Source organism: Budorcas taxicolor, chromosome 3, assembly GCF_023091745.1.
Source record: "Budorcas taxicolor isolate Tak-1 chromosome 3, Takin1.1, whole genome shotgun sequence".
NCBI lineage: Eukaryota > Metazoa > Chordata > Mammalia > Artiodactyla > Bovidae > Budorcas > Budorcas taxicolor.
In genome coordinates this window covers 36,375,347-36,401,825 of record NC_068912.1, presented here as the reverse complement: position 1 = coordinate 36,401,825, position 26,479 = coordinate 36,375,347, and the positions used below count along the sequence as shown (strand labels likewise).

General features: G+C 37.8%; 1 protein-coding gene across 1 annotated transcript in view; it reads left to right on the top strand.

The window, feature by feature from the left end:
• The window catches only part of NTNG1 (netrin G1), a 361,173-nt gene that overhangs the window by 196,974 nt on the left and 137,720 nt on the right, over window positions 1-26,479 (top strand). The window contains exon 2 of the mRNA XM_052636703.1: window positions 938-1,578. Coding sequence (XP_052492663.1) covers window positions 938-1,578 — 641 coding nt within the window. The remainder of the gene's footprint in view (window positions 1-937; window positions 1,579-26,479) is intronic.

Below are 26,479 nucleotides of genomic sequence, written 5' to 3'. Positions count from 1 at the left end.
CCTGAGAGCAGCCATTTAGTTTCACGTAAGTGGTGTTATAACTTGTGATATGACAAGGAGACTTATTTTCAGCTTCTTGTTGGAGTGGAATGTGAAGGAATTAGCCTTTGTGCGAAAGAAAATAATAATAATGGCTAACATCCATGGAGAGCTCACTGTGGGCCAGCACAGAGTAAACACATCAAGTGACTGTGACTCTTTGTAAAAACCTAAAGTGCTGGCTTTTCCTGTCCTGATAAGTTGGAGCACACCCCCGCCCAAAGTCTTTCCTGGACAATCCCCTTGCCTCTAGCTAATAGGATGGCAGGTGTTTGGACCAAGCCCCAGAGCCTGGAGTGTACCACATTTTAATGATTTGTGGTGAACAAAGTAAATGCTTTAAAAGCAAGCTTTATGAAGCAGGGACCCTATTAAGAGTGATGGATTTGAGGTGAAGCGAAAAGAAGCTGAATGTTGTATGGGGGTATTGTCTCCCAAACAAATCTATGGTTCATTGCAAATTCTAAAGCTTTACTTGAAAAATGACTTTTTAAAAAACTGTGCTCTTGAGGAACGCCCTTGAGGCACAGAGGAATCTCCTTGCTTTTCTATAGCATCTTTCTAAGGGGATGCGGAAGTATTGAGCTGTTAGTTGCTCAGTGTTTTTGTGCTTCTGGGATCACATTATGGGTCTAACACATATGGGATAAATAAACTGTTTCATTTCTTAAAGATCATGGAAGGAAACAAGACAAGAAAATTACCATATTGTCTCTCTCTCTTTTTCTAAGCTATTAAAGAGGAGAATCCAGTTATGGCAGATAAAAATGATTGCTGCAAAGTTTCCCCCCCCCCCCCCCTTCCTTTTTCTCCTAGCCTCCTACTCAGTAATAGCAATGTGGCAAGACTTGTGTCATAGCAGTGTTTTGACGCACCCTCTTTTGTTCTTCTTCCATAGGGCAACCCCTACATGTGCAATAATGAGTGTGATGCAAGTACCCCAGAATTGGCACACCCACCTGAACTGATGTTTGACTTTGAAGGAAGACATCCCTCCACCTTTTGGCAGTCTGCTACTTGGAAAGAGTATCCCAAGCCTCTCCAGGTTAACATCACTCTGTCTTGGAGCAAAACTATCGAGCTAACAGACAACATAGTTATTACCTTTGAATCAGGGCGTCCAGACCAAATGATCCTGGAGAAATCTCTTGACTATGGACGAACGTGGCAGCCGTATCAGTATTATGCCACAGACTGCTTAGACGCTTTTCACATGGATCCTAAATCCGTGAAGGATTTATCACAGCATACGGTCTTAGAAATCATTTGCACTGAAGAGTACTCCACAGGTTATACGACAAATAGCAAAATCATCCACTTTGAAATCAAAGACAGGTTCGCATTTTTTGCCGGACCTTGGTTACGCAATATGGCTTCCCTCTACGGACAACTGGATACAACCAAGAAACTCAGAGATTTCTTTACAGTCACAGACCTGAGGATAAGGCTTTTGAGACCCGCTGTCGGGGAAATATTTGTAGATGAGCTACACTTGGCACGCTACTTTTACGCAATCTCAGACATAAAGGTGCACGGAAGGTAAGAAAACAGTTGTTTGGCTTGAATGAGAATGGGTGTTTCCAAAGAAAAGGCCAGTTTGCTGGTTGTGCAGCTGCAGACTGACATTTGTTACTTTCTTTTGCAAGATTTTCTCAGAAACATCGGCCTAGAGGTAGGTTCTGAGGCATTTGAGACCCTTCTAACTCAGCAGTAATTTGTGATCCCAGACTTGCTGTCACTGATCCTGAACCTGGTGGGATTTCATAGCATTTAAACCAAAGGCAAAAAACAAGAAAAAGAAAAGCATCTTACTTGAGACCAAGGAACTCTCTAGGTCAGGGGGTGGTTTAAGTCCTTAAGGTAAGGAAGCCAGGGCAACAAAGCCAACGTCTCTGTAAAAGGAACGGAAAAACAGTAAATACATCTTACTGTTGTTTCTGAATTCAAGAGTGGGTTTTAGCATGGTGCAACTCTCTGTTTATGTTTTGTTATATAGTATTTAAAAAGTTCTGAAAATGAAAATTCTATCTCTTTACATTTATTAAATCAGAACCAAAAGCATTTAGGAAACATTGCATTTGTTAAAGTGGGGAAACCTTTACTTTTCAGGGTTTTGGATGTTATTATTTTAAAACAATAAGCTATCACTTAAAATATGAGTCAGGCTGTCTTCATTTTGTCGGACAATTATAGACTGACCAAAGTTCAAATGCATTAATGCTTACAGTCAGGTATGTCTTTGATTTGATAATATACCAGAGACACAGTTGAGCAGGTTTCCAAGGACTTTGAAGACATTTAAATAAAAAACTTTAATAATGAGAACCAAGACCACCAACAGAGATTTTCAACCTAATTTTTGTGTGGCATATTACCAGAATAACCAGCTGATGGGAGCTGAAGCATGAGATGATGAGGTAGGAAAACTAAATATAAGAGTGGCGCACAGAGCCCAGTGGGGGGAAAAATGGAAATGTGAAGCAGAGCAAAAATCATTCTAAAAATGCCGAGAGCTTTAAATCAAATATATGACAATACAAATATAAACAGTACATATATCATGTAGCTTTAGTTAACTGTGTAGGTTTATTTAATCATATGTATAAGCAGTGCATATATTGTGTAGGTTTAGCTAAACAACAAGTCAGGATTCATTAAGTTCACTGGCTTCCAGCATCTCTTATGGCAGCTGAGTCCTCGGAGACTAGAGAAATGTTGAGACTCCCTGGGCTTTCAGAGAGTTCTCTCAAACACCTTGAGTGATAGTGCTTATACACTTGTGCACTGGAAGAAGTGGTCACTGCTGCTAAGTGAGGGCCATAGTGGGCATACAGAATGAGCTGGTGGGCATGAGCTCAGTACAATGGCAAAGGGACTTTACCTTATGGAATCTTGCTTATGGAGAGTAGCAGGAACTGATGGCCACCTATTCTCAGCTTTGTTCTAGCTTCACGTTTCTCGTGGAAGAGTCAAGAGTCTTTCGCTATGGAGCCTCTTTAAAAACTTTTAACCGAGGCTTGGTGAAGTTTGGTGAAGTTACCTTTAGAGCAAAATCTGAAATATTCTGAAAGAAATATCCACTGGTTCAATATTGAGCTTGTGGGTTCTAGGGTTCATATATTACCAGGGTATAATGAGAGAGCAGTGTGGAGCTATGACCTTAAATATGAGCTTGTGATTTATACTAAAAAGCAGCTATTGTACTTGTGAGCATTTTAGCACAATATCGGTTTCCAGTATCTTATTCTTGGGAACATGTAATATATAAAAATAGTTGATGTTGATATTGTTAATAATAGCAAACCATAACAAAGTAACAGGTATTCTGTTTATCTACAAGAATAATTGCTAAATTAATAAGCTGATATTTGAATTTGAATCCCAGTATGATCTATATTGTTAGGTAGAATCACTGAGGTCAGTTTACTTACAGTTTGAAAACTCCTTTATCTAAGCCAAAATCTTTATAGTCCAACTTCTCTAAAACTCTCATTTTACATTTATAAAAAAGGCAGTCTTGTGATGTTCTTTGGATAAGAAATAACCATTGTCGGGCCTTATTTCTGTCATTAGATATTTATTTTTGTTTCCTCTGAGTTGTCAAGAGAGTGTAAAGTATATTTTAAAGCTAAAGGCATTTTTGTACATTCTCTACTGGGGTCAGTCACTTAAAGGTGCCGTGGTAGAAGTGTAGAATCCCATCAGATTTATCAGCTGTCTTTTAGCCCTCATCCTAGTACTCTCCTTCAGCTGCCTCTCAGTGGTTCTGAGGAGTTTGGAGGAGCCCTCCTCCCTTCTCTGGAACTCACCTCTGTCTTTTCCTGTTCACCAGTCAGCTGTAAGCTGGTGGGGAAGCAGCTGGGCAAAAGAGAAAGGTGCAATAGAGGTGAGCCCCTTCCCTAAGGTCCCACTCTGTCCCTTCCAAACTCTGTCCAGACTCCTCGGGGCAAAACTGACACTGGCACGTACTGTGCTAGGCACCAGATGGCTAGGGTATTTTTAGTCTTAGAGGAGGGACTAAAGAACTAAGCCTGATGGCTCAGGCGTGTCTCCAGCTTCTAAGTTACGTAAGGAAGATGGAGCCACCAAAGGGGACTGTTAAGCTGTTGCCTGGTTCACAGCCCTTTCAGCAAAGAAACTGATATAGAGTAGAAAATTCCCATTGGATTAAAATCCTGAGTTTTCTTCTTCCTGCAGAGTAAATAATCTATAGAGGGATTGAACATTAATTGATCATCTCTAAAATAAAGTTCTAAAAGTTTCTTTTCAAGAATATTATAAATACAACCTTTCCAAAATGTAACTGAAGTCTTTGCTTCCCTCAGCCCACTCTTCTCCAGCCTTGATGAGATTGCAACGTGTTACTTACTTTTACATGTCTGTGTCTGATCATGACAATAGATATTTTTCTATCTGTCACGCCCCCTCCACCCCTACCATAATGTGAGAATTGGCATGGGTTATTTGGGGAAAATGGGTAAATTTCCTTACAATAGTGGACATATAATACTACAGGTTTTTTTCTGCTTGAAATATTAAGCTATGAAACACAAACAGTGGCGTGTCTTCAAACAGTGGCGTGTCTTTGTTCGAATTGACAGAAGACTGTGAACTCCATTTCTCTACTTCCTGTGCACATGTGTATATAGCCTTTATGTTTTATACTGGCTAGTATAATTTGCTGTAAAAAATGATGTTTTGATTGTTACTAAACTGGTATAGCATCTATGTTCTTTTCTAGCATGTGACACATCTGATGCCAGTTTCACTGGTGACAACAACTGTAATCACGTCATAAGAATTTTATTCCTCTTTTGCCCACACTTTTTTGGCTTCCATTTACTCCATCTTATTGTGTGATTTATTAAGATAATGGAGGAAAAAGAAGACACATGGCTGTTGGCATTCTTAGTGATTCTGTGTTACTTCCATTGTTCAATAAACCTAATAATCTTCATGGACTAATTCTGACTTATGGATGTCCTGCTTCAGTAAATCAGGGTGATTTTCTCTAGTGAATAATAGAGGAGTGTGCCAGTACCTTAATTAAAGAGTGGCTTTCTTAGTCTTGATCTCATTTTAATTTACAGGGTAATACTACAATAATATTACTAATGGAAAGTACATTAAAGGGCATCAAGTAGCATTAACTGTATTAAATTATGGTACTTGTGTTAATTAACTGGTGAAGCAAGATGGTTCTAATGGCCAAAAAGGTCATCTAATGCATAAATAAAATCTACCCAGATGAGAGGTGAGAGGAAAAGTGAAGAGTAGACGTTTGTTCTGAACATCTTTTTTATACAGACAGAGAGTTAAATGCCCGGGCTGATTAAATACAGATAATGTCCAAAATGTATTCTTAGTTACACAGTTGCAAGTTCTGCTTTTTAAGTGTTTTGTTTCTGTCTAAACTTTACAGATTTAAATTAATCAAAAAGTACACATTATATTTCTCAGATAGATAGACTTTATAGAATATAAATTCAACATTTTTGTTTCTTTGAGGTGAAGAGCTTCAAGGAAGTAATGTGAAATACTGTAATAATGGTCCGGTCTGAAACAACGATGATCATTGGACAATCTGTTCATTGTTTTGTAAGATATATTGTCAGCAATGTATCATATATAAGATAATAGAAAATTTTTTTTCAGCCTCTAGGGATTTAGCATAGAATTGTAAGAACTTTTCTCAGTGGTAGAAAACACTAATGAACATCTCCATTACTTGCCTTGTTACACAATATTCCTAAACATAATTATCAATATTTTTTTCTCAGTGGTGTTTACTCATTTCTTAACCCCTTCAGGGTCTACCCAAGCTCTCTATAGGCAGTTGGCTGTCAGTTGCTATTTACAGAATTGACGTTGCCCTCTACGCCTCCATCTATCTTTCAGAAAGGAGCCAGGGAGCACTCACACAGAAGCTCCACTTCTACACAGTTTTGGGTGCTCTCTTCCCCTCACTGATGCCCCAGCTTAGAACCACAGCCTCCCTGCCTAATCTCAGGAGCTTGGAAAGTCCAGGGGCAGAAGTATTCTCTTTAGCTGTCAGGAGTGAGAAAGGCCCCCCTCTACTCTTACCTCAGAAGCAATAAGATACACTCATAAGCCCTCACTATAAAATATGACTGCTGTTGTATTTGCTCTAATTGGGACAAAGTGTGGTTGAAATTCACTTTCTTGAAGGGAGGTTTTCAAATGGTTAGTGCACAAACCTGTGATGTTAGGTAAGGAGAAACACCTGTGGAAACTTAAAAGTATAAAAGCACCTGAGCATTCTACAGGTTTTTTTTTTTAAAATAATTTGAAAAACACATGTAATACAAAAGTGCTCTGCCAATTATAAAAGACTTACATTTATCCTACAAGTTCTCCTACTCTTTTTCCTAGCTGCTATTTGAATAAGTCCACTAAAATATTTACTCTTCACTTCTCCTGTGAGAGGCATCCTGAAGGGTGCTTTTGACACATTTGACCTGGCATTTGTCCATTCTTCCCAGTTAGTCCTGATTATTATTGGGCTTTGGTACTGCTTAACAGACTTTGCTTTTATAATACCTTTCTTCTTTCTGTTACCCAAAAAGACTTTACCTCTGCCCTGGGACCGATGCTGGGCTAGACAGTGGCTATACAGAGGTGCAGAAGGCATAGTCAATGCCTTTAAGGAACTGATACCCAGAAGGGGACCAGACAGGAAACAAAATATGATGACAGTTTGGGTTAAATGCTTTTACTGGTTAAGTGTGTAAAGTGCCCTGGAAACAGAGCAAGAAATACTAACTTAATCTGGGCAGCCTAGCGAAAGCTTTGATGAGGATAACACTTGCGTGATATCTTGAATATGTGCCTTAACTTAGAATGCCAAGCAGCAGTGCAGAATGAATATCCTAGGTTACAAATTATGCTTTACAACAACAAAGCATGTTGAGGAACTCCATTTAGTGGGAAATTGGTGGAGTAGACAAATCCTGGGGGACATTCTTCTGTCTTCTTCCTGTGGACCTTTAGCATCTCCAAAAGCCTTGAAGGATTCCTGCAGCTTGGTATCTGAGTTCCCCATGTCACAGGAAACCTAAGATTATATGGGTTCTAATATATCAACTAAGTATAGGTGAGAAGCATTCAAGGCAGTGGTGTTAAAGGATGATCCAGTGTGGCTATATTAACAAGGAAATACAGAGTGAGACAAGGAGAGCTGTAACATTGCTTAATTTTGGAGCAACTGTAACTGCAAGTCCTGATGCTCAAATGGAGTCTGTGAAAGTTCTCCAAATTCCATAAAAAGCCATCAGAGTATAAGGGTTTAATATTTGCTTACAAAGTCAATAGGACTTGGCAACCAATCAGATTTCAAAGAAGGAAAGACTTTAGTAAAGAGATCCAAGTGGAGGGTTCAGTAAAGGATTTGCAAATATTGCCCTGGTGTCCCAGAGAGAGGTTTGTATTAGAAATGTAGGTTTGAAAATTATCACTTTACATGTGATGGTTGAAGTTTAGGGAAAGGATGACACTGATATGATAAGTGTTTTCCCTTATAACTATAAATGACTTTCATAAGGGCTTCCCAGGTGGATCAGTGGTAAAGAAATCACCTGCCAATGCAGGAGACACAGGTTTGATCCCTATATCGGGAAGATCCCCTGGAGAAGGAAATGGCAACCCATTCCGGTATTCTTGCCTGGGAAATCCCATGGACAGAGGAGCCTGGTGGGCTACAGTCCATGGGGTTGCACGAGTCAGACACAACTTAGTGACTAAACCAACACCATCATCATTTATAGAACATTTACAGAACTCCCTGGAGTACTGCCATGTAGGAGGTAATTTAAAATATATATATATATTTATTTGTTTATTTATTTGCTTATATGGCTGCACCAGGTCCTAGTTTTAGCATGCAGATTCTTAGCTGTGGCATGTGGGATCTAGTTCCCCAATCAAGGATTGAACCCAGGCCTCCTGCATTGGGAGCTCAAAGTCTTAGCCACTGGACCACCAGGGAAGCCCCAAGAGATAATTTTTAAAAGAAATTAAGAAAAACTCTGAGAAACAGAAGGAAATGACAAAAGAGGGGAATGAGTTAATTCCCCCGTTAATGTTTAAGTAGTATGCCTTTACATTTGTACAGCACGCAGGTTCTAAGATTCTTGTCAGACCCCTCCTTTTCTTTAATTCTTACAAGTAGCCTGTGAGGCAGGTGCCATTAATTCTATCTTATAGGTGAGAAAACTGAGGACCCGACAAGTTCCATAACCTTCTTTTAAACATCCTATACATGATAACGTAACAAAATCAGGTTGCTGTTTACAAACTTCATATTTTTTATTATGATCTTGTAGCCACGCTAGCCTGAAGCAAGCTCAATAGACATAGAAGACCCAGAATATCTGTGCCCCGCACCCCCTGCCCCTGCCACCAAAACCCATCTTTAAATGGCAATAATGAACCAATAAGTCTTGTGGCTGTATCCTTCTTAGAATCTTCTGGAAGCCACCTCTCCAAGACTTGTGACCCAGTGCAGTTATCCCCACTTTGCTTTTTACAGAAGATCTATGTTAATATCTGTTTTTGCTAACCAACAGGAGTCTGAAGAGGATTTTTACCTTTATTAAAAACGAGAAGAGCAAAAATAGCATTTAGGGATTGTTCCGCCGCAAGCCCTTTTGAAGGCGGCATGCACCATGAGCGGCCTGGTAAGAGCTGCATCACCAGGCCCCTTCCCTGGGAACTACGCTCATCATCTCAGCATCAAGGCTCCACAGTTTTGATCTGGGTCTCTGAGTTTCTGTGCTCTATCTCAGTTTATTCCATGCATCTGTTAGCAAGATGTGTTGACCTTTTAGCTTATGAAAGGTTTCACAGGAACCCCCTGTTTTCAAATAGTGAAGGAAACTTGAATTTCATTACACCAGATTGCAGTGCGTTTATCTGAACTACTTATTTCATTTTACCAAGTTTATAATGTGTGATTGGGCTGATTTGTCACATTGTATTAGATCTAAGTGTTTTACAGCTAAAACAAAATTATGATAGTTGCTCATTTTCTGAGGGAGAAAATAAATGAACTTAATTTTCTCAATATTAATTTTTCTCATATTTTTCCATAGACCTTTAATACCTGCAACTACTTGCACTTAATAGACATCATCAAACACTGAAACAATACACAGATATTAATGAACAAACTTGGAAATAGCCAACTACCTTAGTTTATTTAAGAAAGTTTATCTTTCAGTTGAGAGCAGTCAAATTTTCCTTTTCACTTGTATTAGTCCACATTCTGTCTGCTGGGACTGTAGGGAATGTGTGCTGCCTCTTTCATATAGTAAGCTTGCATACATTTGCAACGATCCTGTCCCTTGAATTCTTTTTTCAAAGAAATTTAACCATTATACCTTCCCAAAACTTTCATTTTAATTTCTTCTTCTTTTCAAAAGAAAATGAAATTCAATAAATGAGAGCATTCAGATGAAAAACTTAATAGCCATACTTAAAAAACAATACAAAGCATTGCTACTTGACTGCAGTGAAAATGCTTAAAATAAAGATTTATGGTATGAATCCATGTTAAGTGGACAACAGAATGCCATTCTGATTCAGAGTATATTTTTTAAATCCTTGAGGATTTCTTGAATTATAAAGAGAATATATCTATTAGCAGCTCATTTTCCTTTGAGATTTGTACCATTATAAGGAGAGAATATGTCTAATAATTTCTCCAATTAAATTATGAACTTCATTAGTGTGCAGAAAAAAACAACCCTGTTTAGGAGCTTGTCTCTTTATCCTAACTCCTCAGTGCTAGAGATTTTTTTTTAAACTAGTGAATTGTTAAAGGGAAGATATCTCCTTTATAAGAAACAAAAGGATATATTTCCTCCCTCACTTAATTGAGCATTTTTATAGGAAGTTATGTTCTGGCTACATCTATATGACCAATCAGTGAGAAATAGGCATACACTTAGCTTTTCTGTCCAGCTTCAGAACCCATGTTTTTTATTCTAATTCAGTGGTTGTCATCTTTGGAAGGTCTTCTTGATTTTTTTGTCCCTAGGATCAAAGGTATTTCATAACACATTAGGAGTTCATGGCCGTTGGTTGATATTTAGTGTAAGAGATTTTGTGGATCTGTGTGACCAATGATTCAGCAGAGACATTCTTTCCATTCATTCTCCAAATATAAGAACAAAAGTGTTAAGGTCCTGGTTTTTATCATAGTAATTTGACTGTGTGGATAGATATACTGATTTTGTAGCCATATAAGTATAAACTCCAATTCATTAAGCCACTTTTAAAATAAAAAATGTTAGCGTAATCAGAATTAACTGTGCTGTATATAAATTCATGATTGCTATTTCTGCCTATTTTATAGGTACGAAAACTAGAAAACTATATCTAAACAAGATCAACAATTAGTGGCAAAGGGATTATTTCTTTGCTTTTTTATTTAAAAATTTTTATACAGTTTTAAAGGTTACTTTCCATTTATACTTATTACAAAATATTGATATATTCCTCATATTATATAATGCATTCTTGACACTATCTTATACCCAATAGTTTGTATTTCCCACTCCCCAACCCATATGTTGCCCCCGCCCCACTGGTAACTACTAGTTTGTTCTCTAGATCTGTGAGTCTACTTATTTGTTTTATTCACTAGTTTGTCGTAATTTTTAATTCCACATGTAATGATATCATATGATATCTGTCTTTGTCTTATTTACTACACTGGCATAATGCCCTCCAGTTTCATCCATGCTACTACAAATGGCAAGATTTCCTTCTTTTTTATGACTGAATGTATTCAATTATACAGGTATACCACATTCTCTTCACCCATTCATCTGTGCGTGGACACTTAGATTGTTTCCATATCTTGGCAATTCTAAATAGTGCTTTTAGGTATCGTTTCAAATTAGTGTTTTTGCTTTTTGCAAGTACATACTTGGGAGTAGAACTGCCAAAATCACTGCAGATGGTGACTGCAGCCATGAAATTAAAAGACGCTTACTCCTTGGAAGAAAAGTTATGACCAACCTAGATAGCATATTGAAAAGCAGAGACATTACTTTGCCAACAAAGGTCCATCTAGTCAAGGCTATGGTTTTTCCAGTGGTCATGTATGGATGTGAGTTGGACTGTGAAGAGAGCTGAGTGCCGAAGAATTGATGCTTCTGAATTGTGGTGTTGGAGAAGACTCTTGAGAGTCCCTTGGACTGCAAGGGGATCCAACCAGTCTGTTCTGAAGATCAGTCCTGGGTGTTCATTGGAAGGAATGATGCTAAAGCTGAAACTCCAGTACTTTGGCCACCTCATGCGAAGAGTTGACTCATTGGAAAAGACTCTGATGCTGGGAGGGATTGGGGGCAGGAGGAGAAGGGGACGACAGAGGATGAGATGGCTGGATGGCATCACTGACTCGATGAACATGAGTTAGAGTGAACTCTGGGAGATGGTGATGGACAGGGAGGCCTGGCGTGCTGCAATTCATGGGGTTGCAAAGAGTCGGACACGACTGAGCGACTGAACTGAACTGAACTGAACTTAAGGTAGCGCTATTCTTAGTATTTGGAGAAACCTCCGTACTGTTTTCCACAGTGACTGCACCAGTTTACACTCCCACCATCAATGTAAAAGAGTTCTCATTTTTTCACATCCTCACCAACATTTGTTATTTGTGTTCTTTTTGATAAGAGCTATTCTGGGAGGTGTGAGGTGATATCTCATTGTGCTTTTTATTTGCATTTCGTTGGTGATTAGTGTGTTGAGCATCTTTTCATGCACTTGTTTAGGCATCTGCATTTCCTCTTTGAAAAAATATCTATTCAGTTCTGGCCATTTTTAAAAATTGGGTTGTTATTTTTGATGTTGCGTTGTATAAACTATATATACTGGATACCAACCCCTTATAAGTCATATCATTTGCTAATATTTTCTTCTGCTCGGTAGGTTGTCTTTTTGTCAATGGTTTTCTTTGCTGTGAAAAAGCCTTTTAGTTCAATTTGATCCCATTTGTTTAGTTTTTCTCTTATTTTCTTTACTTTATGAGAAGGATCCAAAAAGAAATTGCTGTGATTTATGTCAAAGAATGTTCTGTCTGTGTTTTCTTTTAGGAATTTTATAGTATCCATTCTTACATTTAGATCTTCAATCAATTTTTAGTTTATTTTGAATATAATATTAGAGAATACCTAGAGACAAATGAAAATATGATGATTCAAAACCTGTGGGATGCAGAAAAAGCAGTTTTACGAGGGAATTTTATAGCAGCACAAACTTACTTCAGGAAACAAGAAGTATATCAAATAAAGAACCTAACTTTACACCTAAAGGAACTAGAGAAAGAAAAACAAATGAAGCCTAAAGTTAGTAGAAGGAAAGAAATAAAGAACACAGCAGATATAAATGAAATAGAGCCTACAAAAAAAATAGAAAAGGTCAATGGGACTATTAATAAAAGCTGATTCTTTGAAAAATGTAAACAAAATTGATAAACTTTTAGCCAGACTCTTTGAGGGAAAAAAAGGAAAGTGAAAGTGGCTCAGTCATGTCCAGTTCTTTGCTACCCCAAAGGAATTCTCCAGGCCAGAATAATGGAGTGGGTAGCCTTTCCCTTCTCCAGGGGATCTTCCCAACCCAGAGATCAAACCCAGGTCTCCAAAGGGAGTGGTCCCAAATCAATAAAAGCAAAAATGAAAAAGAAGTTACAACTGACACTACGGAAATACAGACTTATAAGAGATTGCTATGAACAGCCTAAAAGAAATGAACAAACTCTTAGAAAGGTACAATCTCCCAAAACTCAACCAGAAAAAAAAAGTAGAAAATAGGAATAGATCAATTTCCAGTAAGGCAATTGAATTAGTAATTTAAAAATGCCCAGCAAACAAAAATCTGGACCAATGGCTTCACAGGTGAATTCTGCCAAACTCTTTAGAGGAGTTAACACCTACACTTCTGAAACTTTTACAAAAAATTGTAGAAGAAAGAACACTTCTGAACCCATTCTTTGAGATCACCATTACCCTGATACCAAAATCAGACAAAAATATTACAAAACAAGAAAATTATAGGCCAATATCATTGATGAGCATAGATGCAAAAATCCTCAACAAAATACTAGCAAACTGAATCCAACAATTCATTAAAAAGGGTTATATGCCATGATCAAGTGGGATTTATCCCAAGGATGCAAGAATTTTTCAATATCCATAAATCAATCAGTGTAATATACCACATTAACAAAGCGAAGGATAAAAATCATATGATCTTTTCAATAGATGAAGAAAAGGCTGTTGATAAAATTCAACATCGATTTGTGATTAAAAAAAGACTCTCCAGAAGGTAAGCAAAGAGGTCTCTCTCAATGTAATAAAGGTCATATATGACAAACCCACAGCTAACATCATACTCATAGTGAAGAGCTGTTTATTTCTGTGAAAAGTTCTTTATTTTCCTCTAAAATTTGGAAAGAGACAAGCATGCCCACTCTCACCACTTCTATTCAATATAATTTTGGAAGTCCTAACCACAGTAATCAGAGAAGGAAAAGAAATAAAAGGAAGCCAGATTGGAAAGAAAGAAATAAAACTCACTATTTACAGATGACATTATACTATACATCCTTGTTGTTTTTGTTTAGTCACTAAGTTGTGTCCGACTCTTTGCAATTCCATGAACTGCACCACACTAGGCTTCCTTGTCCTTCACTGTCTCCTGGAGTTCACTCAAACTTATGTCCATTGAGTCAGTGATGCCAATCATAAACTATACATAGAAAATCCTTAAAATGCCACCAGAAAACCACTAGAACTTATCAGTGAATTCTGTTAAGTTGCAGGGCACAAAATTAATGTACAGAAATCTGTCACATTTCTATACACTAACAGTCAAGTGAAAGAAAGTAAAAGAAGCAATCCCGTTTATAATTGCATCAAAAATTATGAAATATTTAGGAATATTAGAAGGCAAAAGACCTTTACTCCAATGACTATAAGATGCTGATGAAAGAAATTGAAGACAATGCAAACAGGTGAAAATATGTGCTATGTTCTTGGATTGGAAGAATCAGTATTATTTAAGTGACCAGACTACCCAAGGCAATCTATACATTCAGTGTAATCCCTTTCAAAATACCAATGGCATTTTTCACGTAAAAAATTGAAATTACTTATGTTTTGGCCAATGAGTTCATTACTGAAGCACTTGAAAAAAAATTGAAAGAATGAATTGTTGTTCAGTCAGTAACTTGTGTCTGACTCTTTGCTACCACATGAACTGCAGCATGCCAGGCTTCCCTGTCCTTCACTATCTCCCTGAGTTTGCTCAAACTTACATCCACTGAGTCAGTGATGTCATCCAACCATCTCATCCTCTGTCACCCCTTCCTCCTCTTGCCCTCAGTCTTTACCAGCATCAGAGTCTTTTCCAAAGAGTTGGCTGTTCGCATCAGGTGGCCAAAGTACTGGAGCTTCAGCTTCAGCATCAGTCCTTCCAATGAATATCCAGGGTTGAGTTTCCTTTAGGATTGACTGGTTTAATCACCTTGCTGTCCAAGAGTCTTCTCTACCACCACAGTTTGAAAGCATCAGTTGTTCAGCACTCAGCTCTCTTCATGCTCCACCGCTCACATCTGTACATGATTACTGGAAAAACTGCACCTTTGACTATACAGACCTTTGCTGGCAAAGTGATGTCTCTGCTTTTTAATATGCTGTCCACATTTGTCATAACTTTTCTTCCAAGGAACAAGTGTCTTTTAATTTCGTGTCTGCAGTCACAGTTTGCAGTGATTCTGGATCCCAGAAAATAAAATTTGTCACTGTTTCCATTGTCTCCCCATCTATTTGCCATGAAGTGATGGGAATGGATGCCATCATCTTTGTTTTCTCAAGGTTGAACAGCCTAGATTTAAAATATGTGATATAAGAGACTCACATCATTGGTCCAAAGATCCCAATCCAGAATATTAGGATATGTAATTGGGATGGCTACTGTATCAGCTCTTTTCTTGCCTAAGACTGGTGTCTAAAACAACTGATAATGTGCTGGTGATGTATTGAGAGGACAGAGGACAAAACATCAAGATCTCAATATCATTATTTGTCTTATTTTAGAAGGAAACAGTGGCACTATTGGTAAAGAATGCAGGAGATGTGAGAGATGCAGGTCTGAGCCCTGAGTTAGGAAGATCTCTTGGAGTAGGAAATAGCAAAATGGGGTAGTACAGAGTCGGACACAGCTGAAGCGACTCAGCAGCAGCAGCAGCAGCAGCAGCCAGTTGCCTGAAAAATCACGTGGACAGAAGAGCCTGCCAGGCTACATTCTATGGGGTCACAAAAGACGAGACAGGACTGAGCGATTGAATGCAGAAGGAAACATTGACTAGTAGTCAGGAGAAATAGGTTTTAAGCAGGGTCTTCTCATCTTCGAAATGAGATTGTTATACTTAATTTGTGTTTCTCAAAATTTTCCTCAAATAAAGGATGTAATGGTCAAAGACTTTGGAAATGTTATTTGCAATATTTCCTTCTAGGAGAATTACAGTATATTATATTAATATGTGAGCATATTAAAGGCCCTGACATATCCTACAGTAAAGGAACATTTCCATTTTATTTCACCAGAGCCTCCCCAAATAGTCAAAAAACTCTCTGTTGGTACCCCATCTGTTTGCCATAGAGTGATGGGACCAGATGCTCTGAGCTTAGTTTTTTGAAAGCTGAGTTTTAAGGCAGCATGTTCACTCTCCCCTTTCACCTTCATCAAGAGGCTCTTTAGTTCCTCTTCAATTTCTGCTGTAAGGGTGGTGTCATCTGCATATCTGAGGTTATTGATATTTCTCCTGGCAATTTTGATTCAAGCTTGTACTTCATCCACCCTGACATTTTGCATAATGTACTCTGCATATAAGTTAAATAAGCAGGGTGACAATATACAGCCTTGATGTACTCCTTTCCCAATTTGGAACCAGTCTGTTGTTCCATGTCCAGTTCTAACTATTGCTTCTTGACCTGCATACAGATTTCTCAGGAGGCAGATCAGGTGGTCTGGTATTCCCATCTCTTCAAGAATTTTCCACAGTTTGTTGTGATCTACACAGTTAAAGGCTTTGGTGTAATCAATAAAGCAGAAGACATTTTTCTGGAACTCTTTTGCTTTTTCAGTGATGCAACAAATGTAGGCAATTTGATGTCTGGTTCCTCTGCCTTTTCTAAATCCAGCTTGAATATCTGGAAGTTCTCAGTTCACATACTGTTGAAGCCTGGCTTTGAGAATTTTGAGCATTACTTTGCTAGCACGTGAGATGAGTGCAATTGTGCAGTAGTTTGAACATACTTTGGTATTGCCTTTCCTTGGGATTAGAATGAAAACTTATCTTTTCCAGTCCTATAACCACTGCTGAGTTTTCCAAATTTGCTAGCATATTGAGTTCAGCACTTTCACAGCATCATCTTTTAGGATTTGAAATGACTCAATTGGAATTGCATCATCTCCACTAGCTTTGTTCATAGTGATGTTTCCTAAAGCCCACTTGACTTTGCATTCCAGGATGTCTGGCTCTAGGTAAAAGATCACACCACTGTGGTTATCTTGGTCATGGAGGTCTTTTTAATATAGCCCTTCTATGTATCCTTACTACTTCTTCTTAATATCTTCTGCTTCTATTAGGTCCATACCACTTATGACCTTTATTGTGCCCATCTTTGCATGAAATGTTCCCTTGGTATCTCTAATTTTCTTGGAAGAGATTTCTAGTCTTTCCCATTCTATTGTTTTCCTCTATTTCTTTGCATTGATCACTGAGGAAGACTTTCTTGTCTCTCCTTGCTTTTCTTTGAAACTTTGCTTCCAAATGGGTATATCTTTCCTTTTTCCCTTTGCATTTAGCTTCCCTTCTTTTCTCAGCTATTTGTAAGGCCTCCTCAGACACCCATTTTGCCTTGTTGCATTTCTTTTTCTTCGGGATGGTCTTGATCATTGCCTCCTGTACAGTGTCACAAACCTCCGTCCATAGTTCTTCAGGCACTTTGTCTATCAGATCTAATCCCTTGAATCTATTTGTCACTTCCACTGTATAGTCGTGAGGGATTTGATTTAGGTCATACCTAGATGATCTAGTGGTTTTTGCTACTTTTTCAATTTAAGTCTGAATTTGACAATAAGGAGGTCATGATCTGAGCCACAGTCAGCTCCTGGTCTTGTTTTTGGTGACTGTATGCAGCTTCTCCATCTTTGGCTGTAAAGGATATAATCAATCTGATTTCAGTATCAACCATCCAGTGATGTCCATGTGTAGAGTTGTCTCTTGAAATTAAATTAAAAGATGCTTGCTCCTTGGAAGAAAAGCTACAACCAACCTAGACAGCATATTAAAAAGCAGAGATATTGCTTTGCCAGCAGAGGTCTATGGTTTTTCCAGTAGTCATGTATGGATGTAAGAGTTGGACTATAAAGAAAGCTGAGCGCCAAAGAATTGATGCTTTTGAACTGTTGTATTGAAGAAGACTCTTGAGAATCCATTAGGCTGCAAGGAGATCCAACCAGTCAGTCCTAAGGGAAATCAGTCCTGAATATTCATTGGAAGGACTGATGCTGAAGCTGAAACTCCAATACTTTGACCACCTGATGTGAAGAACTGACTCACTGGAAAAGACTCCAATGCTGGAAAAGACTGAAGGCAGGAGGAGAAGGGAACAACAGAGGATAAGATGGTTGGATGGCATCACTGACTCGATCGACATGAGATTGAGCAAGCTCCGGGAGTTAGTGACGGACAGGGAAGCCTGGCGTTCTGTAGTTCATGGAGTTGCAAAGAGTCAGACATGACTGTCTGACTGAATTGACTGATTGACTGCCCAAAGAATTAGTGTTAATGGTACTCATGTTAGGGTAACAAGGCCTCTTCGATCTCCAATATCACCAGCTTCTTCCTAGGCTATAAGGAAGTGAAAACAATGTGTATGTTTCAACTATTTGCATTGCTAAGAAATATTTCATAGCAAGGTGTAGTTTTAGCTATCATTCTTCCTATATCATTGCTACATTGAGACAAAAAAATGATACCATCTTAATGAAAGGTTAGCTTTGATGGGAATACCTTTCTTTTGTTACTGTTACTCTTATTTTTTGAACCTTGGAAAGTTCTGTGTATTGTTAGGAATTATGGGAAATTCACTATTCTATTGGAATAGATAGGGATATTTTTGTTTTGTTTTTAAGCTAGAGAAATTGTGATGGAAGAGTCAGCAAAGATGTAAAAAATGAAATGCCAAGAGGTACAATCTGGTGCATTTTAGAGATAAATAGAGATGCTAGAGTATATCTCTTCCTCTCAGATGTAACTCCTCAAACTCTAATTACAGCAATAAACTAAAGTCATATATGTAAAGGAAAATAAGATTAGTTAATATTCAAAGTGTTATTTTTATTTTTTCCTTTGCCCTGGAAGATATTCTTGAAACCACAGGCTGATTTGAGTTAAATCTGGGTTGCCTTCCTTCTACTTCTGAGGAGTGTTAATGAATAACAAACGAGAGCCCAGTAAAAAAAAAGTGTATCCAGCTAAGGGATATCATCTTGTCTAGGAAATGTGTGGCTGCCCTGGCTGCTGTTACTCATTTGGTCCTGCTAGAATATCAGGGAAGCAAAGCTGTTACAACATATTGGTGACATCCATGTGTAATTATAGATCCTCCAGGGCTGCTGAGAACAAGGAACAGATGGGGGTAGGGTGGGCCAAGAGATGATGGGATGGGGGAGTCTAAGAGGTCAGCAATTTGGCAGGTTGGGAGGAGACAGCCTCATGAACTCATATATTGGAATTAAACGGACAGTGTGTATGCCAAATATAGAGTCATAGCATTACAAAATCATTTCTTTTAGAACTGAAAGAAACCATAAAAATAATGTAATCTAACTCCCTCTTTTTCACATGTGGAACAGAATACTTAAATGAATTAACCAAGTATGGTACTACTGCATAACCAAAATTTAGATCCAGATGGAACTTGTGTTTTACTCAGTGATCTGCCCTCTGTGCCCATGACTGGACCTGGCACCTAGTAGGCATTCTGTAAATACTTAGTGAGGGAGTAACTGAATGGGTATGGAATATCCTTTTGAGCATCAAGCAAACCAACCGTTCTAAGAATCTGTATTCTTCCCCTTAGGCTTCCTATGGCCACCTTTGTGTATTCTTTACACAAAACTATAAGGGAATTGGAGCTAAGCACAATATTTTTGCCAATACTACTTTATCCAATATACTAAAATTGCAAAGCTTCAATTTTTAACCAATTGTTCAAAGTTAGAGAATAAAATTAGTCTACCTCACGTATCAGAGTCATGCATATATTCAAGATAATACCACCCTACCCAAACACACATTGTTTCTTCTATTATTTGTCTGATTGGTGTTTTTAAGACCAGAAAGACTCTTAGTTCCTTTCCTGGTTAAGGACAAGTCTGTGAAAAGAATTGGACTTTTCTACTACCCACCATCAAGAAATATTTAGTAGTATCAAAATATCACTGAATCATTACCTCTGGTGGTTCAGATGGTAAAGAATCTGCCTGCAATTGGGAGACTTGGGTTTGATCCCTGGGTCGGAAAGATCTCCTGGATAAGGGAATGGCAATCCACTCCAATATGACTGAGTGACTACACTTTTAATATCACCATATGTCCCCAAATCACCTTCAACTGATATTTGTCACTTGGGTTCAATAACCAAGGAGTTTAAAATGTATAAAAACCATCTTACAGTTTGTAAATGAGGCCTTGTAGAGGAAATTAAGAAAACAATCTCATTTACAGTACCGTCAAAAGGGATGAAATACTTAGACACAAACTTAACCAAAAAGCTAAAAGACATACCCAAGAAATACTACAAAACATTGCTGGAAGAAATTGAAGAAGCCATGTATAAATGAAAAGAAATCTCATATTCATGGCTTGAAAGCTGTTAAAATGTCAATATTACCTAAAGTGAAGTGAAGTGAAGTCGCTCAGTTGTGTCCGACTCTTGGCGACCCCGTGGACTGTAGCCCACCAGGCTCCTCTGTCCATGGGATTCACCAGGCAAGAATACTGGAGTGGGTTGCCATTTTCTTCCCCAGGGGATCTTCCCAACCCAGGGATCAAACCCAGGTCTCCCACATTGCAGGCAGATGCTTTAACCTCTGAGCCACCAGGGAAGCCCAATATTACCTAAAGCTATATATAAATAGTCAATGTAATTTATGTCAAAATCTTCATGACAGTTTCGGCAGAAACATCAAAATCCATCCTAAATTTCACGTGGAATCTCAAGAGACACAAACTAGCCAAAGCAGTATTGAAGAAGAATAAAGCTGAAAGTCTTCCACTTTTTGATTTCAGAACTTATTACAAAGGCAGTGTAGCACTGGCGTAAAGACAGACATATAGAGTGGTAGAATAAAGAGTCCAATAAATGATGTTTCTCAGGAAATCTTGAGATTTCTGAAAAGAGAAGTCTTTAACTTCATGCTATATTTTTCTGCACTCCTACCCTAGATGATCAGATCATTTGAGAAATCTCATTCACTTTTAAAGCGTTTTTTTATTGCCCAACCTCATGCTAAATGTAGATCAGAAAAAAAGGGTAGAGCATGTGCCCTTCTTGGTTTGCGGGAGATCTCCAGATCACTGGAACCACTCAAATGCTTTTTGATTCTTTTTGAAATTTTTATTGGGTTGTAGTTGATTTACAATGTTGTGTTAGCTTTAGGTGTACAGCAAAGTGAATCAGTTGTACATGTACATATATCTGCTCCTTTTATTTATTTATTATTTTTTTCCTCCATAGGCCCTTACAGAGTATTGAGTAGAGTTCCCTGTGCTATAGAGTAGGTTCTGACAGATTTGCTTGTCTAGCCTTTGAGTTTCTAAAGTCAGAAGACCACAATCTAAAATGCAGTCTTTCCTGTGTTCTAGAGGGACCCATTTAGAAGAAGAGGTAAAACAGGCTGAAAATGAGAAATATGCAGTGTTAATATCAAAAGAGACCATAGCAACCACCTTCTTAACCTCAGCAGCACAAAGAATGTAAAATGTACCAAAATCCCATAATGTATAAACAGAAATTTATATGAAAAATAGGCAGGCAGTGTCAGAAATAAGCTATAATCAAAAAAGGGGAGAAGTCCATTTGGAAATAGCAGTAACCATCTTATTAAACTTGTTAGTGAAATGCAGACATTTTACACTTTTTAGCATAGTTTATGCTTGTGGCTTAAGAAAGGAGAGAATAATCAGTCATGTTTAATTAAATATAAGTGGACTTATAAGCTTTGTGAGAACAATAATTGGTAATAATAAAAAGGAGTAAAAAAATTATTTAACTGGGAATCAAATCTGAATTCTAATTCAAGAACTTTAATATGGGAAGTGTTAATACCTACCTTACCTCCTTTCCAAGAATTTTGAAAAATGAAAAATATACTACAAATAAATGTCAGCACTTAAATATTTAGTGCTTGCTAGTTCCTAGCAGCGTGCCAGTTGCTGGAGATAGAAATATGAAAAGCCACAGTCCCTGTCCTCAAGTTGCTATCATCTGGATGGGTTGATAGCCACTTCACAAGGAAAAATATAAAGCAGTGTGGTCTTTTCAGTGGTAGGGTTGTATAGAAGGTTGCTATGGTAACAGCAGGAAGGAGGAGGAAGACCTTTGGGATGGAGGAAGCTTTCTGGAAGACTTCCAATATTCTCTTCTTCATCAAGGTTATTTCTAAACAATTACCTTCATATGTTAGGTCAAACCATCTGAAATTGTTACTATCAATCACTTAAAGATGGTTGAATATTATCTAATGATTGAAAATATCTAGTGCCCTATTTTAGTATCAGTGTACGCTTAGACAAGTTTTCCTTCTCCTTTCTCTAATATATCTAGAAAATTTATTTACAGTAGACTTAGTTCCAGACACACAGAAATATTAAGTAAAATGTGGATTTGTAAGACTGCATGTTGTTTAATCAGACTGAATGACAGGCTCGATTTTCAATACAAAGTTAATCCTGTTTTCATTAAATATAAATGTTATTTATGGAAAACAAGAGTCTCACAGAAGCCAGAGGATATCTCTCAGGGTTACACATTGTATACTTGCTTAGCATTGATGAGTTTAAACCAATAGGCATCTTTGCAATTTGAATATGTGTTCCTTTCTTTGATATTGATTGTTCTATTAGATTTTGCTATTAACAGAAGCATATGTAAAGATTCCAGTATTATTTTACTACCAAAATAATATGCCAGAGGAAATTACTACCACAGTTGAGTTTTTGACACAAACTAAAATAAAAAAATAGTAAGTTGAAGCATATGCTTGTTAACCAACTATGGTTTACACGGAGAGGCAGCAGAGGGTAGCTGGGAGCAAGACAAACCTGAGTTCGAATCCCAGCTCCTTCACTCACTCCTTGATAGATTTCAGAAAAAATTGCGTAATTTAAACACCCCAAGAGTCTCAGTCCCCCTCATCTATAAAGTGAAACAAATGCCCTCCATGTTAGTGAGCTGTTTTAAAGATTATTAATGTATGTAAAATGGAAGTGCATGTTAAATAAATGGTGGTTATTATCATGGGTCCAGGAATGGTAGTGGAAATTGAATATTATGACTTCAAAAGCAGTGGTTTTTTTTAAAATTATTTTTATTAGTCTTACTACAATATATTGAACCTATCAACATTAACCATTAATAATTTTCTTCTTTTACTAACTCTATCTTCCTATATTGTTGGACTGTATTTCCTATATTGCTGAGTTTATACTAATATATAATTCATATTCTACTATACCTTCGTTAATGCACTTATCTGTCTTAATTGTTTCCTTTCCCTTTAACGACTTCAGCAAGTTAAATTTATTGCTACCATGTTTCTAGAGTTCTCTGTTGGTAGAAATCCCCATGAAAATTGAAACCGGGGATTGCAAAATTAACAGAGGAAGTTCAGGTTTTCTAAGTTTGGCTTCTTGAGCCCTGGGTAAATGCAGCTATATTATACCCCATTTCCTCTGGGTCACAGATGGGCATTTATCCTGACCGATGATGAATGGCTTACTTTGACAACTTTGCATGGACGACTCTTGAGAATGACGACTGTAGTTATAAAAGATTCACTGGTTCATCCTACGGTCGTAACATTGTCACCTTGACACACAGTGACAGTATTACAATCTCCATTGACCTTGTTGGTCAGCAAAAAGGAGAAGAAGATGTCTCAGGATCATCTAAGACAGAAAAAAAGAGTTTAGGACTTCTTTTCTGTAGGATGCAATAGCTGATGCAACTTTAGTTTTGTTTTTCCTTTGGCTTCCGGGAATCTGCTTTTGAAAGGCAGCAAAAGCCCTGTGTGCTGGTGAGGCTCAAGGGTCACCAACTTAAGAAGCACATCCAGTTCAGAGTCACATCCATGGGTCATGAGGGAATTGGAGCAGAGATTTAGCAGGTAAAGAAAAAAATTATGTCAGCTCAGAAGAGTGGACAGTTAAGAAGACATGATATGAAAAGAATTATATATTATATAAATGATATTCAAACCCAATTAAAATTAGTCACTCTTTGTTAATCACCTTTTTTTATTAGTAATCTTATTTCATCTCTATTATATATTGAGTATGTTCTATTAGTGGACTTTTTGAAAATAAATATTTTGCTGGATTTGGGAGTAGATTAAAAATATTCTAACATTTAAAAATAAAACAGAACTGACTTATGAGTACCTCAGGGAACTCTGACATATCAATGATAACCTAAATTTTTTTAAAAATGTATGACTGAAGCATTAAGAGAACCATAAAGTACCATACCATATAATTGCCATAAATGTAAGATGGATGTCAAAGTTCAGACTTAAGTGCTTTATACAAATGAAACAGTAAACTATAATAATGTAAAACATAGAGGAGGGCTCTGAACATTTAGATATGCGTCTTTACACTCGACTAATTAGTCGCTACTGAATGTTTTTGCTTTGCTCAACGGCATGTGGTACATAAATCACTGCAATATGTTAAATGCAAATGGTTGTTAATAGAGGAACCATCTGCTCTGTGCTGAAGAGTTTGTTAAAAAGAATGTGGTGAACCCACTTTGGATAATGTTGAAAAACTCAAATACCAAATTTCTAAAATGAGCTGCCTCTGTTAACCCCAACATTACGAATACTCTCCTGGCCTTTTGAATTCTACAGATTCATCCTAAACCATAGTCTGTGGTGTTTGCTTGCAACCCTACGACACTGACAAAGGCAGAATAGCCTACAGTGTTCACATTGCATGGGGACCTGCCATGTCCTAAAATTGTGTTCAGACATTTAGAATAACCAATAAATAATCCAGATGATCCTTTCTAGAACATCTTTGCTAACATGAGTAAGACAGACCCTCTATCCTTGTCCCTCCTGGAAGCTGTTCCTTTATAGCTGTAGATCACTGGCAAGTCTCAGGCTGATGATGAATTGCCGTGGGTATCATCAGTGTTTGCAACCTCCATCTCCTGTAATCCACAATACTGTATTTCTCCAAAAGATCATCAGTGCAAAGGGGAGCCATGATTTCTCTCCCAACATACTTTATTAGATGCTGTCACATAGCTTCCTAATAATGTCTGCCAGACTCACCAGTGACAGTGTAAAACATGGGAAAATTAGTAATAGGGCAAGAATCAGAGCCCTCAGGTTTCCAATGTCATTCTCCACTTTCTGGCGAAAAGGGAATGCTCCTTAATCCTATCCTTTTTAATCAGTTCCTGGTCAAGGTTGCTATCAGTATATTTAAGAGCCAGCTGCCATGATGATCTATTACATTAATATCTATTGGAGGTGTGCTCAAGTGGTGTCATACTCAAAATAGCACTTTGGCCATGAAAGAACAAGCTTAGAAATTAACTGTGTGGATGGAAATCTTTAAGCATACAACTTCACTAAAGCCAGATGCAAGGTTTGATTATTGGCCTACTGCTAACTTGGCTTTCTCGACCCTACATTTTTTTTCTTTCCTTTACCCTACCCGGCTCTCTTTTGGCTTTTACACTGATTTAAGACTATGCTTTTTGGGTTTCGCCTGCGGGAGAAGAGGCTGCAGGAGTGCTCATTAGCCCAGCAGACTCTCTATCCCTGGATGAATTATACAATGAAAAACTTGCTTCTGAGGGCCACCAAAAAGAGCCAGGGCTTTGTGGAGGTGGGCAGCCCTGCAGTGCAATACAGGCTTTTTATTTGTTAAAAAGGGATTTTGTACTAAAAACATTTCCCTTTGTTTGTTCTCATGAAAAGAGGAGCCTCCTGAAGGCTGCATGCATTTGATGACTCCATTTCAAAATGAACACTTGTCAGTTTCCAAACAGGGCCGCTGTACTTGAAAGTCGCACAAAACCATTCAGAGATGGAGAGACTGGTACGATAATCAGACAAGCGATACCTTTAAGGCAGAGTGTGCTGGCTGTGAATTTGAGAAGCTCGACTATTGAACTGGATGCTGACAGTGATCTCGAACCTTTATAAAGCTCATGCTTTAGATCTGGAGACCAGAAACAAAAAATTTCTTAAGTTATCTAATTACATTAGTTTATTGAGCTGTAGTACCACTTTGGTTCCCCAAACACCACTTTAATTTAATTTAGATTTTGTTACTTCTTCTCCTCCAAAAGGAAAACTTCACCATGGAGGCATATTTATTGTTTTAATGCTTATGCTTGGAAACATTCACTAATTCATTTTCCCACTTAATTACAGGGAACAGGATTGATTCTTTAAACCTACAGATGATATTTACCAGAGTTTTTATGGAAATATAAATGGAAAGTTTCTTTGACTCAAAATTATGGTCTGATTTTCCTGGGGTTTTTTTAGGAGAGGAAAGGGCACCTAGGGAAATATAAAGAGCCAACAAAAGCCAGCTGTGGAGACATGGCATTCATCAACCTTGAGTCTTTCGTATAGGGAAGCGCACTTGGGTCACTGAAGCTTTCCTTCTTGGCAGGATCCTGTGGGGCCTCCCCTGTTCACTCTGCTGATATTTGGTGACACACACACACCAGCAGGGAGAGAATTCAGACACATTCCATCTGTTGGTGTTTTAATTTTTTTTCAAATCCACTTGATGAGGTGTTTGTCAGCAAACTTGTCATTCTGTTGATTTTGAGGCTGGAGCCCTCTTCTTAGGCCCAGAGATATCTCAGAGATGCAAAGTAGAATACTATAATCCTCCCTTAGTACTTACTTTATGCTGGAAGTGCCCTCAATTCCAAAACACTTCTCTCACATTTATTCTGAAAACTCAGGGTCATAAAGTTCAGATTATCTAGTGAAGTGAAGATGCATTTATTTATTCTCAGTGATAAGCATAGTTTTTTTAAACCTTGCCTTATCCTTCGCAGTGTGATATTCTGCTGTAAAATAG